The 16,766-nt window shown below is 42.1% G+C and overlaps 1 protein-coding gene across 1 annotated transcript in view; it reads right to left on the reverse strand.

Annotated features, from left to right (window-relative positions):
* The window catches only part of PTBP1 (polypyrimidine tract binding protein 1), a 115,053-nt gene extending 98,490 nt beyond the window's left edge, over positions 1-16,563 (reverse strand). The window contains exons 1-2 of the mRNA XM_029613500.1: positions 16,454-16,563; positions 8,038-8,068 (exon numbers count right to left, since the gene is read on the reverse strand). Of these exons, the coding sequence (XP_029469360.1) occupies positions 8,038-8,068; positions 16,454-16,461 (39 nt within the window). The 5' untranslated portion in view covers positions 16,462-16,563. The remainder of the gene's footprint in view (positions 1-8,037; positions 8,069-16,453) is intronic.
* Between the last annotated feature and the right edge of the window lie 203 nt (positions 16,564-16,766).

Below are 16,766 nucleotides of genomic sequence, written 5' to 3' on the forward strand. Positions count from 1 at the left end.
TAGCAGAAGAGCACAATACCCATTGGTCCTGAGTCCATCTGGCTACAAGCTAGGAAACAGGGTATTGCAATAGTCTAGATTACTGCAAATTAAAGATTGCAGGACTGTTCTGAAATCTTGATGAAAAAGTAGGGGTTTGAGACATTTCAGCATGTGTAGCTTAAAGAAAGTTAAGTTTTGTGTTTTGTTTCTTTTTACTGTTAGGGATGTGTGGTGTGACATGCAAAGGCTGGAGTCTATAATCCTTCCAGTATCACTTCCAGGACCCATTGATCCAATGTGATCGACCCACTTCTGATAAGATAGGTGTCCCCTACCTCCTCCTGAACGTGGGTCGCAAACCTTCATTGAGAAGCTCGTGATAGGCTGCCACCCAAGCCTGCTCCCTCTTGGGATGTCTGGGATGAAAGGACTGACCTACCAAAAGGCAGAGTCCTCTGAAAGGTTGGGTTTCTATAGGAAAGAAAATGCTTTGAACTCCTGAGATGACCCCTCAAAAAAGGGGTGCTGCAATTGCTTATCCTCCAGTAACCAGGGAACTGGAGAGAGTCGCCTCACTTACCGGCCAGCTTTTCCAACTGGCTCCCAAACAAAGAGCATTTAAAGGGCATTTTTGTAAGATTAGCCTTGGAGGCTGCATCAGCTGACCAATTCTGCAACCACAGTCTGGACGCAACTACCAAAGCCACTCCTCTGGCCAAGGTACTGACCAAATCACAGCCCACATCTGCCAAAGAAGCGGCAATGGGTTCCATAACTAATCTGGAATTCACCCCTGAATCATTCTGAGAGAGAAGCAGACAACACACCACAAGAGCGCAACAGGAAGCAATCTACAAGGTCATTCCACTGCGTCAAAGGCCTGCTTAAGAATATTTTTTTTTGGTTTTTTTTTTAATTTATACTTTATTCATTTTAATTTTAGTTACAGGCAAAAAAAGAGAATCAATGCGTTCATCATATTCCAGGCATACAATGAAGAATACAATAAAACAAACATTTTTGCTTATTACCAGCAATAAATCCTGTTATCCCTGGTCAAATACATATTGAAATCTTAATATAAAAGAAATAAGAGGAGACCAAGGGTGAAAATTAATAAGCAGATCATAGGTAATCTATAATATTAGGTATTACATACTGATACTTGTGAGAGGCGCCAATTCCTACTTTCATTATCCCAGCAAACCCTGGATTATCATAGGCTCATGATGGTGAATCCAGAAAACTACGTAATTGTATAGGATCAGTAAATATATATTTTGCGTTACCATAATATATGAAACGACACGGAAAACGTAACATAAAACGCGCCCCTCTTCCCACCACCTCCGCCCTCATTTCCAAGAATTTTCTGCGTTTAAACTGTGTCAGTCTGGCAATGTCTGGAAAAATTTGGATACATTGACCAAAAAATTTTAATTTTTGGAATCTAAAATAGTGCTTTAAAACACCATCTCTTTCCAACTTCGAGGCAAATTGTACTAGTAATGTTGCCCTCTGGTTAATTTCCATCTCAAAGGATTTTTCCAAGAAGTCAGTTAGATCTAGATCTTCTCCTTCTCCTTGTTTTTCCTGATTATTAATCTTATTCCCAGAGAGATTCCTTGTTGTTTGGTAATAAGTAGCTGATATAACCGGTATCTTTTCTGTCGGGTACTTCAATATATTCATAAAGTAACTTTTTAACAAATCCAAAGGCGACTGTAATTTGGTTTTTGGAAAGTTAAGAAATCTCAAATTAGCTCTTTTAGATTGATTTTCAAAAAATTCTATTTTATTCTCAACCATTTTTTCAGACTATTAAGTTTACTTGAACTTCTTCAATTTTCTCAACTTTCCCCTCCAAGGTAATTATCTTTTCTTCGACAGAAACCAACGAATTTTCTACTCAGTGTTTTATTCATTGCCTCTTGCACAGTTGCAGTCAGCGTGGTAATAGACTTCTGCATTGTTATTAGGATGTTTTTTATCTCTTCCAATGAGGGTGCTAAAGCTGGGGTGGTGAGTGGGGGGAGGTTATCCATCATGTTTCCTACCTCCAGGGATCCTTTGCCATTCTTTAGATGCTCCGGGCGTTGTTGTGCCTGATCCAAGTGGTTCCTGGAACCCAAATTCATCGGGTTCTCCGAGGGCAGATCGTCTGCTCCTCTCTGGTCACCGCTTGCTTCCAAAGGAGACTGTCTGAGTGCCTCCGCACTCACTGACCGTTTCCTGGGTGGCTCCGGCGCTGCTGGGAATCCCGGGCTCAACGAGATCTCCAGAGTCAGGGGGCTCGGCAGCTGCTCTCTGCCTGCTCCAGCGACTGATACTTCCGGGTTCTGTGTTGGCATCCTCGCGAAAGCTTCATCAATCCTTGGTTGAAGGCAATATTCAGGAGTCGAGGTAATTTCGCGTACCCGAGCTTTCCTTTTAGAATGAGGCATTTTTAAGCACTTAAGAAAAAGTTTTTTCAGCGATGTAAGTTCGAGTAGAAAATCTCTTTCCCGGGAGCGAAGCTCTCACGACCTCACAGCTCAGCGGCCATCTTGGTCTCCTCGGGGTCTGCTTAAGAATAGTTTCAATCTGCCTATCATGCACATCCTTCAAGGCTGCTCCTCCCTCCACAGGGATAGTCCATTTAGATATGGCACAGACAAGTGTATCCACTTTGGAAAAATGCGAATGCTCTCACAGCTGAACCCAAAGGGTACAGGCTTTCCAAAGCCCAATCCCCCTTGAGGATTTGCCTCCAGGGCATCCCATTCAAGATCAACTCTTGAATGGTGTCCATAACAGGAAAAAAAAAGCAAGAGGCTTTAAGCAAGGAGACCAAAAAGGGATTCTTCAGCTCTGCAACAGAATCTTCTTCCCCAGACACTCCCAGGACCTTCAATGTCTGGGAAATCAGGGCCAGTAGAGTTCATCTCTATGAAAGAACCGTAACATGGTCCGATACAGCTCCAAACCAGGATGAATTCTACCATATTCCAAGGAATCAGGCTCCGCTTTCTCATCCGTGCCATCTAGGTACCCACCGGGGATACCCATGGTGAACCAAGGCATGCCATGTTGCATAGGCTTAGGAATGGAAGAGGGAGGGGCCACCAATTGAGGGTCTGACCTGACCAGAGTGGACAAAATGAAGGACGCACCTGAACAAAGGCTTGTAAACATGAAAAAACTCCACCCAAGAAAAAGCAGCTGGATCCAGACCAAACCCAGAAGGTACTTGAGGGCCCAACTGAACTGCCATCTCCCGCACAGGAGCCAGTCAAGGGAGTACCAAGATCTGGTGCACTTCCAGCCAAAACTAACCAGCCCATCAGAATGAGAGAATCCAGGTTTAGCAAAATCTAAGAGACAAACTTTCCCTGAGCATCTGAACAGTGCTAACTTGTTGGAAGACAGGTCAGGTTGAGAAACCCTAATATGACAAGCAACACAAAGAAAGCACTTAGGCTTGCCTACCAGCACCATGAGCAGTGGTAACTGCACATTCAAACAGCTCACACTCAAAAAGGATACGCACAGAAATTATAGGTGCCCCAGCAACAAGCGCGGCAAGGTGCACACACTACTAGTGCACTCCACTAGAGCGCATCACTGTACTCAAAAAAATGTATGCACGCAAAGTCGCACTTAGCGTGGCACGCACAATGTGTGCAGAGCCGATACACTGCACACACAGTCTTGTAGAAAGCAGAAAGAACACAAGAGTGCATGAAAACGCTGCAGCCTACTATGCGGCATGCCAAGAAAAGCCTACTGCAGGGCCTAACCCACCTGGCTACATCCCCTAACTCCAACAGGAGCGGGAACAACGTCAGGACGTCACACCAAGCAAGGAGACTGGTGGGCTTAAAACCCCGTCCATGTAGGTAAAAGTTTTGGGGTTTTTTTTAACTTACTGGAGCTCAATGCTTACTAGCTGAGTACAGAGAATTCCAGCTGTGGGGGGAGAAGGCATGTGCCGTCACTGCTGCGTTCAGTCTTCTGCACTTGCTGCCTTTCAGCTGTACAAACAGCTAAGTCCACGCCAGGAACCGGCTACTGGACCAAGGCACACCTGAAAGACCACAGATCTCAGTAATTCTCAACTGGGGAGGGACCTTTAGGTATCACCTCAGGAGAGTGGGGCTTTTTTCTCAATAGAAATTCTCAGCAGTCCCCACAGGGAGATGCATGTCCATCTGCAGGAGTATATATACTGTAATGTCAGCTCCATCTGCTGGTGGGAGCATAACCGCTGGTGGGAGCATAACCCACTGGTCCTGAGTCCATCTGTCCACACATTAAGAAACAGCCTGTTTAAGCAACTGCACTTGAGTTGCAGTATTTGAGAAATTTTTCTAAGTTATAAAGATGGTAAAATACTAGAAACTCATGCAGAAGGGTGGAGCTGATGTTAGTATTCCCTTGTATTTTTGGCACCAAGGTATCTGATGAACATGATTAACTTCTGGTCAGTGTCTTTTTTTTTTTTTTAAATGCCATACTGGGTCAGACCAAGGGTCCATCAAGCCCAGCATCCTGTTTCCAACAGTGGCCAATCCAGGCCATAAGAACCTGGCAAGTACCCAAAAACTAAGTCTCCCCTTTGTCTAAACAAAAATTTGCAGTTTTGCAGGGCAGATTTCTAGAAAATTCTCTCCTTGATGTTTAATCTACACCAGTTTAATGCTAGGCCAATTACTGTTCTCAAGGGAAGCCAGTCAACAACTAAAGTATTGTACAATACTTTAGAATGTTCCATTGTGAATCCAAGCTGACAGTCCTGCAGCCCAGAAGTCTGCCCCCTTTAAAATTACAGAGTGATAGGTTTGGATTGCAGTTCTCTTGGGGTAGACTGCTATCTATGCTAGTGAAGGTATATATCAGATTCCAACATGTTTATGATATCCAATAAAAGGAATCTATAAGAAATATATAGATATGTATTCACAATATTAAGCACTTAATTACATGTGCATTTTAATATAAAAATCCCAAACATGACAAATATACAAACAAAAATATACAAGTAATACAATCTCACCATCCGTATCACATCACCCCGATTGGGAAATTGAGGGATTATGGGAAATGATTCTTTTAATAGATGTGAGATGAGTGGGTGTGTATGTGATATGCATGAGATGGTGAGGTTGTATTACTTGCATGTTTGTATGTTTGTTTCTATTTGGGTCATGTTATTTGTAATTTTTATATTAAAATGTAAAATGTGAATTGCATATGTAATAAATTAAGTGATTAATATTGTAACGAACATTTCATATAGATTCTTTTTATTGGATATCGTAGACTTATGTGACAAGTTCTGCTGTCCTTACCTGTCGCCACATTCAGGGTTTAGTAAGAGATATAGTATGTCAGAAGACAGACTATCTGGTCCATCCACACTGCGCAGTTATTCTGTCCACATTCATATATCCCAGTTGCCAGCCACAGAGTGACCACCTGCAAGACTACTAATCCAGGAATGTCTTCCTTCTTGGGATGAACAGCATATAAGAGCCTTATTTAGCTCCCTCTAAACTCTACCTTTTCATGCCTAATCACAAGGCTCTGTAACAACCTACATAACCAGTAATACTAGCATGGCCCTTGCCCAAATCTGACCTCCTGCATGGTCTGCCAGACAGAACCAGCTACCCGAGTACCTGTGTTTCTGCTAGAACTACTAGTTATTAGCAAACATACAAACTGCCAGTTACAGCTGCTAACCGATTCAAAGTATCAGACATCCCAGTCAGGTGGATGCCTGTTACTGCTAGGACTATTTCATATATCACACATTCTGGTAGCCCCAACACCTCTGAATAAGATGCATATGATGGTAATTTGCAAGATAACATGGAAAGGGTCTTTTGTACTGTTCACATTATAGGCCACTTTAGTTACTCAGAACATGTGATAACGCAAGCATTCTGGCACGGAAGATTTCAAACAAGCAGTCTTTCCTTTTCCTGACTGTTCTCCCTCCAACAAGAGGTCAACTTTTACACTTCAAAGGCACCAGTTTAATTCTAAATCAAAAGTACAAGTGTCCCATTAGTTAGAGCTCTTGAAAACTGGAAAGCAGACCCTATTACTTTGTGTGCCATCCCTGTAGCAGCATGCCATGTTTAGTCAGAGGTTCTACATCTGGCCCTAAGGAGAAAGCCCTCAGAAAATTTAAGTATCACTTGCCAACATTTCCAAGTGATGTACATTAAAACATTCATAATATGCATAAATCATATACAACACATTTAAAAAAATAAAAATGTATCAAAGCTAGAAACAAATTACCCTCTGCTTATAGACACATGGAACTACTCCCTCCGCTCATCAACATAAGTAGGAAATTACTACTTCCTAATGGACACAAGACTACAAAAGCAGCAATTACACAGCTGCCCTTTGCTTTCCATATATGCTATACCTTGTCAGCACCCTGAAACTCTGCACTCAGACTGCAGAGAACAAAGGTCAGAATTACTGCCCTGTATACTGATAACACTCCAGGACGTTTCATACCAATAGTACATTGTTTAAGTACACAATAGGTAAGTGTTAGAATATTTAGTTAAATATCTAGGTTGCCATGCCAAATGCAAAGTGTGTTTTTTCAACTGAAAAAATGCCTGTTCTACATTTTACTTTCTCAGCCAAATAGTTCGGCCATTTTCAACCATTTATCTATGGAAAACTGCTGGAACAAGTTGCACTTATCTTTCAGGCAGATACAGTAAAAGTCACGGGAGAGCGCCCGCTCTCCTGTGCGCGCGATTCAGTAATTTATTTAAATTAGGGCCCATGGTAAAAAAAGGCGCTAGGGACTCTAGCGCGTCCCTAGCACCTCTTTTTGGACAGGAGCGGCGGCTGTCAGCGAGTTTGACAGCTGACGCTCAATTTTGCCTGCATCTGTTCTCAAACCCGCTGACAGCCACGGGTTCGGAAACCGGACACCGGCAAAATTGAGTGTCCGGTTTTCAACCCGCGAGCCCATTAATTTTTTTTTTTTTAATTGTTAACTATTTGTAACTTTTGGGACCTCTGACTTAATATCGCCATGATATTAAGTTGGAGGGTGTACAGAAAAGCGGTTTTTACTGCTTTTCTGTGCACTTTCCCAGTGCCAAGAGAAATTAACGCCTACCTTTGGGTAGGCGCTAATTTCTGAAAGTAAAATGTGCGGCTTGGCTGCACATTTTACTTTCTGAATCGCGCGGGCATAATTAATAGGGCCATCAACCTGCATTTGCATGTTGCGGGCGCTATTAGTTTCGGGGGTGGGGGGGTTGGACGCGCCTTTTCGGCGCGCTATTACCCCTTACTGAATAAGGGGTAAAGCTAGCATGTTGAAAGCGTGCATCCAAATGCGGGTTAACAGTGCGCTCTGCTAGAGCGCAGTGTACTGTATCGGCCCATTTGTGAGAATTTTAAGAGTTATGTCCTCTCCACCATAGTACAATTCAATGACTTTGGGTGTCTTCAAGCCTTACTGGTGCTCAGAGAAGCAGATTAGTTTTCCTTCCATTTCTTCAGGCCTTGCCCAACATCCTTCTGTCATTTATTATGTACTTTATTACATTTTGTTACAAGCTAAAAATGTTGCTGTTGAATTCATGCCAAGATTTGAAAGCCCAGGTGACACCTTGCGCTTAATTCCAATAAAAAACATTTACTACCCTCCACTTAAAGGAATTTTAAAATTAAGTTAAACTACAAAGCAAAAGTCTGTTATATCCCACTCCTCTATGGAGACCATTTGTGAGTCAATCACTTAAAACTGAATTAAGTTTTAGATTAGAATGAACAAACTTTCCAGCAATATAATTCACTATCACCCCCACCTAAAAATGACAAACCTGGGATATAATTTAAAACAAGAGTTTGATAAAAGTTTGCCAATCTCTACCTTCAAAGTATTATTTCAACATAAATATGCTAAATCCTTCATTGAAGCAAGCAATTGAATCAACTGTATAAACAGAGCAACACCTGAAACAGAAGGCAGATGTAGTACACTAGGTCAAAATGCTAGGGATAAATGCAGAAAAAGACTCATACCTTTGTACCAACTCCTATGTCTTGAACAATGCTGTAGAGAAAGAAATGCAAATAGTTAAACATTTCATGCAACATACAGAAGTTACAGCAAACAGCAATTCACATGTAAACTGGAAAGAAGGCAGGCACCAATTCCTTCAACTAGGTAGTCAAAATGTCAAAAATTCCCCCACCCAATTTGTTATAACAATGCCTACTATTCTTTCCAGAAACAGAAGAACATGCTTAACTTGGTCACCATTACAGACCAGGGGCATGTAAGTCATTGGTGTGACCTACAGCCAGCAGTTCAGAAAAATAAAACTTCACACAGACATGGATAAGCAAATGCAAACTGAATATAAATTTGGTTTGGGTTGCATTCTGTATAGCTGCAAGGGAATGTTACCTTCCTATTCAAATGTCCACTTGTCAATATAGGATAAAAATGCAACTTAAGATGCAAAGTTTTCTGTTATTTCTTAAGCCTAAGGTTCTTCTCAAACCCCACCGAAGAAAGTCAACCAAATCCTTTCAAATGCCAACTAGCACAAGGGCTACCTCATCTGGCGTACAAATGTATACACTTAATCGCTTCTAGAAGGCACAGGAAGCAATGTACAAAAATAAAGTCAGAAGATGCATTTTAAAACAATATAAAATACAATATACACCAGCCCTGGTGTTAGAGGATCTTTCCTTCTAAAGATAAGATATTCCACCCAGAACTTAGTTCTGACATCTGACTGATATGGTCTCAAAAGCTCATGCATACATCATTTTTCAATCATCCATAAGGATTTCAAAACGTGAACTGTACACTACAGTACTACAGTGCACAAAGAATCTAATCCAAACAGCTATACCTGAAAAAAAAAATCAAGGCCAGGGAGATCTGCAGCACAGTATATGCTAACAGTGAAAGACCAAGAATAGAAGTCAAGGACAGGATGAAAAAAATTTAGAAAACAGGAGGTGTCAGTCAAGTTTAGAAACCCGGAATATTTTTACCTTTTCTAGTTATTTTACTCTATTTTGCTTTTTTGACCTTCTCCTTACAACTTCATCTCCCTTCCAGCTTCCCACCTATGGCAATAGCCACATGAATCTCCCAGACTTCACACAGCTGCAGCCACAACAACACTAAGCTATTGCAACTTTTAGTCCATGTCCTGCAGTGGTAGCCGATACAACTCCCCCATCCCAACTAACCCTGCCAGCAGCAGTCAGCTTCGGCTTCCTCTCACTGGCCCCTTTCAGCATTTCTTTCGCCAAACCCTGAAATATACCCACCCAAATGGTTTCCAGACCTTGTCAAGGACATCACTACATTTCAAGCATAGTGCTCATCCATAAAACAAACTGACCAGACTGAACTTCACAAATTCACCTTTAGAGGCTTCGGAAAGGGAATACTGTTAACTTTCAAAAAGGGATACTCACGAAAAAAGAAGTTTAATTGCAGCAGGGAAGACAGGATTCAAAGCATGAACGAGGAACTAATTTACTTTCTGGACATGTTCCTACAGGAAGGCCAACTGGCAAAGTAGAGAGCCTGAAAGTCCTTTTTACTTGTGTTTTCCCTCTCCTAGCCACCTTTCACCATGCTCTCTTGCTTGTGCCATGTTTTCTATCCCCTGTTGACAATAGTCTAGGTTTCTGGGTCTTTCCCACACCCTTCTACTATATTTGTATTTATAAACCACCCATACCAAAGCCTTGGGCAGTGAACAAAAACCAAACGAGGTAAACATGATTTAACAAAAATCAGCTACAGACTAACATGATACCACTGAATAACCAGAAGTTCAGACTTCAGTCCAACTGAGTCTTATCATGAGAATGCTAAGCAAAAACAAGTTTCAACAAGTCTTTCTATGTATTCAAATCAAACCAGTCATTCCCTCATTTGTGTGATCTCAGTCATCTTCTGCTTTTTCCTACTTCACGTCTGATCTTGTTACCATTCCCAAATATCCAGTGCGGCATTCTCATCACTCACTGCTTCTTGCTGACTCCACACTGCTCTCTCTACACATTAGTACTGTTTTCTACCCATTTTCTTGCAACCAGACCGGGATTCCCTCTAACATTGCTCTTCTCTCCACTTTGGCAATGGCCTTTGTGCTGACCTCTTCCATAAGGGATCCATTTGCATTTACTGTTCCTAAGTACTTGAACACCTCAACCCTGCAATCTCTTCTAATTCTTACATTTTATCCCCTCAAAACTTTCCACCATCCAATGTCTTCATTCTAAAACTCTTTCAGTGCTCCTTCCTCTGTGCATATCCATTTTTGCAGGTCTCAGCACATCACCAACAAATTGCATGCACCATGGAGATTTCATCTAATCTTAAATCCATGTATGCTGTATTAAGATGAAGCAAAATGGACTTTTGGCTTAACCTTGCCTTATATGCCCACTGCAGCTAAAAGTGCCATTGTTTTTAAACACTTTTTATCCAGATCTTGCTATCTTCTTTCACCAGCTTCACATAAATGTGACATTTTTCAACCACCCATCATCATTTCTCTGGGCACCAAGTCATATGGACTGTAGGTATATCTTTGCCAACAGCAATAATCCTGCAGATTTTTCTCTGCAAATCACATCTATGGTTGACCTTCCTTGACAGAATCCAGTTTTCCACATCTTGCCAGGCTCCTTATCCTCTTTATAATTTACTCCATATTAACAAATGGCAGATAAAGACCAAAATTGTACTTTTGGTATGCCCAATATATGTTTAGGGTTGTAACTGCTGCACCATGCAGGTTACTTCCCATGCAGAAACGTTACTCCAGAGGTGGGTTCTTTATTGCCATCCTCTAGTTACTAAGGATCCTTTGTTTATCTCACACCCTTTCGAATTCCATTAGTGCTTGTCTTCATCACTTCTTCCAGGAAGACACCACAGGCTTCCATCCTGATACATTTCCTGTTTGAGCCTACCCCTGCTTGGAGCTTCATATGACCCTAGTTCTACAGCTTCTTTTCCCACTGGAAAGCTTTGATTCTTCTGCACTAGTTTTCAGGTATTTAAACATGTTTCATTCCACCGCGTTGCTCCTTTTTTAAAGGTACATTTAAATCCCAAGGCTCATCTCATTATTCTGGTGTAGACCTCACACCATTTTGGTTGCCTTTCTCCAGACCACATCTTTGAGATACTCCTGAACTGAACATAGTATTCCTGGTGAGGCCCCATTTTCCTGTTAAGTTATGTCTCTATGCAGGTCAACATCATTCTGGCCCTAATCACTGCCTTGTATTGTTTGCTACCTTCAGATCAGACATCACCCAGAGGTATTTCTCTCCTAGCCTGTTTATATCAGTCTTGCCTCCCTCCCCCATCACATTCAGCTCCTTGGATGTCAAACTCTAAAAGCAAGACAATTTCTTCATATTGAATCTTAGCTACCAAGTCTTCAACTATGCCAAGTTTAGATCTCATTTTTTCCATTCCTTCTGTGGTGTCCAATCTATTGCAGATCTTATCAGAAAAATATTTCCCTCTATCTCCTCCACAATATTGCTCATGAACAGAACCAGCCCTAGAATTGATCCCTGACGCACACTTAATTTTTAACTCCTGAGTGAATTCAATTTACTATTACCCACTGTCAACCACTTTCTATGAGGATAACATAAGCTGCTTCAAGATTGCATTAACTTTTTAGGACTGTACACACCCTCACTAGGAATGTTGTTCCTATTCACCTAGCAGAAACCTGTATGTTGTGAGAAGGTTGTCTTGTCCTCTGCAAAAGACTTCCATGTTTGTAGCCTCAATGCTTTCTGCTGTACTTGTCTAAGGTTTACACTGAATAATAGGTTTTAGCCTTAAAGACGAAGAATACTTTCACTAGTCAACTGACGTTATCTTAAACTCTGAATACAATAAGACATTTTCTGCATGTTTGATTCATGCTCAACAGCATTGATTAAACTGCTGGATTAATGCCTCCTTTGATGAGGACTGTTCCCCCTGAATCAACACTTGCTACAGTTTGACCTATATAAAAAAATGCAAACCTGAACCTAACAGTGAATTATCACCCAATCTAAACTTTTGGAAAAAGGACCCGTCTAATCATTTACATGACTATATCAATCAGCACAATCTTAGTACTTAGCGTTTGGGTTTTTTAGATATGTCTGCTGCATTCAACACCTTAAACCACACTATTCTGGATCATTTGGAATCTGGGAGTCTTTGCATCTGTGCTGGCTCGGTTCACCTCATTTTTCTTCTTGCTCATTGCAACTTCTAATCTTCATCCCCTCACTACAGGTGTGCCCCAGTAGTCCTCACTCTGCCCCATTATTCTTTAACTACTTGTCCCTGCTTTATGCAGTTTAGAAACCTGGGTGCCTTTTTTAAAATGTATGCTGGCAATTATCTTCCAATAACCCAGACTTTATAAATAATGCTCAGGAAGCTTTCCACTTGCTTGATGCAAGTAAAAAATTGGCCTACAGAGAACACGTTGGCCCTAAATCTTAAGACAGATTCTCTATATGAGCCATACTGAGATGCCTGACCTTCCTGCCATCTTCAGCTTCAAGGATCATCCCATTTCTACTTCCACGCAGGTTTGTAACTTGGATATTCTCAGATTCTTCACTATCAATGCATCCTCAGATTAACTCAATTGCTCATCCCTATTTCAAAATGCAGATGCTCTGTTTTTAGACCACATGTCTATCTTTCGAGCTATTTTATCTCCTCTTTATTACTGTAACTATACTTAGGTCTGCCACTTTCTACACTTAACCTTTTACAGGTAGTACAAAATTCTGCAGTGCGTTTAGTATCTCGTGTCACATTATGCAAATGTATCTCCTTTGCTAGTTAAACTCCATTGGCTGTCAGTTACCTGGCGAATTAATTTCAAGATACTCTGCTTGGTAGTTAAGATTCTGCATAAACCTTGCTCCCCAGTGTTTCTACATTTCAAAGCACCAGACTAGCACTCATCCACCAGAAACTTGCTTGAGATACCGAAGTTTCTGAAGCTTTCTCAATATGGGAAAAGTATGTTTAGAAGGGCTGCCCCTCTATTGTGGAATGTGCTACCTGATGAGTAAAGGCTAAAAGTGTTTTAGAAGGTATTAAAAACCTCTTCACAGGAGTCTGAAATCTATTTTCTGTTTGCTCTCTAGTTTATTTGCTTTGCTCCTTGTTTTTACTGAAGATGCGTGTTCTGTGAATGTATAATGTACTGTTATATTGATTATTAGGGTACTGTGAATCTGCTGAGATTAGCAGATCAATGAAATACAAAATTCTTAAAAATAATCCATCACATTTTAGGATCCATTCCCAGACTGCTCACTTCATTCACGAGCCTCCAATGCAGAACCATATAAACTATACATAGAAGACTCGTAAAATGAGCAGCCATCTCTATTACATGAATCATTATCCCTCCAATTACTACAATCTTGCATATTAACTCTTTGGATTAGGCTTAATGGGCCAGGTCTCCCATTCGGCATTTTCCTTTTCTGTAGTCTTTTTAGCAAGTAGGCCATTTCAAGCCTTGCTATCTTATTTTGATTCTTACATGACCAATTCTTAAGGTAATATCTAAGTTCCCTTCATGATAAGTTTCAACAGGTCAATCTTACTTCCTTCCCCTCACACTTACTATTCTGACCATCTTTTTTCCCCTGCTATTCAACTCATGCTATATTACATGCCATTGCCTTGCTTTTTGCCTATTCTCTTCATTGGCACAGTCATTCAGGTGTTTTCTACACCATTTAAACTTGAATTTTCTTGTCCTTTGTTTTCCATATTTTTTCTTGCAGTCTTCGTTTACAGATGTACCTCTAATCAATACTAGCATCCTTATTCAACATCTCTAGCAGTACTTTCACAATTCTGCCACAGTGAACATTTCGCTTGTATTCTTGGGACGTTTCCCTGTCCGAGTTTAGCTTTATTCCTCTTGTAGTCCATTATAAAAAAAGATGGGCGAACTGGATGTGCCATACAGTATTTTTCTGCTGTCATGTTTCTATGTTGCATCTAAGGTCCTTATTCTTTAAAGTATACAAATTTAAAGAAAATATACCACTATACTGGATCAGACCAAGGTCCATCAAGTCCAGTATCCCATGTCCAGAGACCAGTCTAGGTTACAAGATCCAGATTGCAAAAAAGTTTTAACTCACTCCTATGAACAAGCAGTGGCTTTCTCTTATCTACCCTGTTTTATGAAGTCTTCCTTGACAAACTTGGCCAAACCTCTTAAATCCTGCTAAGCTGGTTGCCTTGACCACTCCGGCAACAGCTTGGTTGTGCATTGAGTAAAAACGTACTTTTCACAATTTGTTCATGATCATATAAGGCTGTTTCATTTAGCACTTGTTTTAGAATTATTTAATGGTAAAAAGCCATCCTTTATTTTCTTGCTCTACTCCACTCATTCTATAAACTTTGATCATGTCCCCTCACAGCCATCTTTTTCAAGCTGAAGAGCGCCTGTGTAGTCTATCATGGGTGAGTTGTTCCATCCTATTTGTTGTCCTCTAGGCATCGGCTAGTTCCACTAAAGCTCTGAGAAGGCAATCAGAACTGCACACAATGCTTAGATGTGCAGTCACTCCATGGATCGATACCTAGGTCCCCTTTCCTTAGCGGTTACTCAATATAGAACACAGCACTGCACTTGTATGGATTTTTCTTTATCTGCATCACTTTGCACTTAGTCACATTAAATTTTGTTTGCCATTCAGATACCCCGTCTCCTAGTCTATTAAGATCCTTCCATAGTTCCTCACAATCCTTTGCCATTTAACGCTGAGTGTTATCTGAAAATGTCTTTGCTTTGCTTTTTTTCCAGATCATTTATGAATAATGAACAGCACAGATACAGATCCTGTGAGACTCCATGACTTTTCTTCATGTAGAGAAGTGACCATTTAGGTCCCACTATCGTATGATTTAACTAGTAAACCACCTCTTATTGCTTCAGCATGAATCCTTTCCCTGAACAGCCCGTGATGCAGCAACAATGAAGCAAATATAAGATTCATTCTATTATGTCTCCATGGAAAAATACGACGAGCTATCAAGTGTTTGTTATGATTCTCAAAGCCTGAGCACTTTCCCCCTAAAAAAAAAAGTAAACAAGACCCTGCAGGCACGACTCCTGTATACCAACTCATAACTCAACTTACAAATGGATTTGCATTACTCGACAAACGCCAGAACTGTTGCAGCAACAAGCTCCAACTAAATAAAATGACCACGTTAACATCCGTCTCCATGGCCACAAACTACAAACTCAGACCAACTACTTCCATCTGTCGCCAGACACCCAACTGCTGTGAACTTTTTGCAATTTCACTTAACACAAAGCAAGATATGTTCAAGAGAAGCAAACCAGAAAAACCTTCGTAGAAGCGGAATCGAAAAAAATGTTTTTGAAGGGTGTTTTTCCCCCGGCCCGAGTACTGTTTTCACTTGCAGAAGACTGTACTGGCCTCGCACTAAGGAACTACTTTAGAGAAGGTTTTATAGGACACGGCGGCGGCCAGACTTAAGAGGGCGAACCTAAACCAGAGCCTGTTTCCGCAGTGTCAGCAGAATCCGGATCAAGCGGAGACCTACGGGAGGAAGTCTCGAACAGAGCAGGTTTGGGGGGGATATGGGATTTATCTGATCGTTAACAGTCTGCTCGACGCACGAAGGGATGCGAGTAGATAGCTAGTGGCGGGTTCTACATACGTAGACGACTAATTTTTTAGTTTTGTGATCCACTTTGATGGTTAAAAAGCGGAAATAGAGTAGCAAGAAAGCTATTAAAGGAAGCTAAGAGCTTCAGTGGGTGGATCCTGCAATAACCAACTGAGAAAGTTATTGCTTGTTTTATTACCTATAAAACATAAGATATCAGACCGAGTACGTCAAGTTACAAGCACAGTAGAGAAGTCGAGCCACGGCGTGAGGCGCAAGTTCCGGTGGGGTCACTACAAAGCTACCAAGCCACCTCCACCCGAAAGTGAGAGGACCAGCGCACTACGAGAACTAAAGCCTAACCACACTTCCACTACTACAGGAAGACGCCTCGCCCCGGGTCCGCGGCCACGAACCAACAAAGCCCCCCCCCCCCCCCAAAACTAAAAGAAGTATAAGGGAGCGGGAGAGAGATAAGCAATGACTCGAACCAGGAGCCAGAGAAGAAGGGGAAAGACCGAACCCGGGGGGGGGGGGGCGGAACCGGGGCAAGAGGATGGGGGAAAACCGGTCGGCCGCACAAGGGCCTCGGCTTCCGGCGGCGGCGTGCGCGCGGCGATTAGGCGCTCTCCAGAAGCCGCTCCGGCCTGGTGACTAGCAACTCCTCGAGCCCTTTCCTCGGTCGGAAGAAGGAGGCGGAAAGGGTCTAGACCGCTCGTGGGAAAGGGTGGGGGGACGACTCACCCGTCCATTGCACACGGAGACCAGCCGGGAAGCGAACTGAGACGCGGCAAGAGCGGAACTCCGAAGGGCGCCCGTGTAATATAGACTCACAAAATGGCGGCCACGCACCCGCGCGCGCCTCCCATTGGCTGAACGGCCTGTAATTCTGAACGCAGGGGGCAGGGCTGAGCGCGAAGGGGAGGAGCGCGGCCGCCATTATTTAGGTGGGTCCCCGCCCGACTCTATCCTCCACCAGTAGGATGGGGCGCGTTGGGAGAAGGGGAGGTGGAGTTATTCGGTTCTTAGCATAGAAAAGCGGGTGGGTAATGGAGTG

Source organism: Rhinatrema bivittatum, chromosome 8, assembly GCF_901001135.1.
Source record: "Rhinatrema bivittatum chromosome 8, aRhiBiv1.1, whole genome shotgun sequence".
Classification (NCBI taxonomy): Eukaryota; Metazoa; Chordata; class Amphibia; order Gymnophiona; family Rhinatrematidae; genus Rhinatrema; species Rhinatrema bivittatum.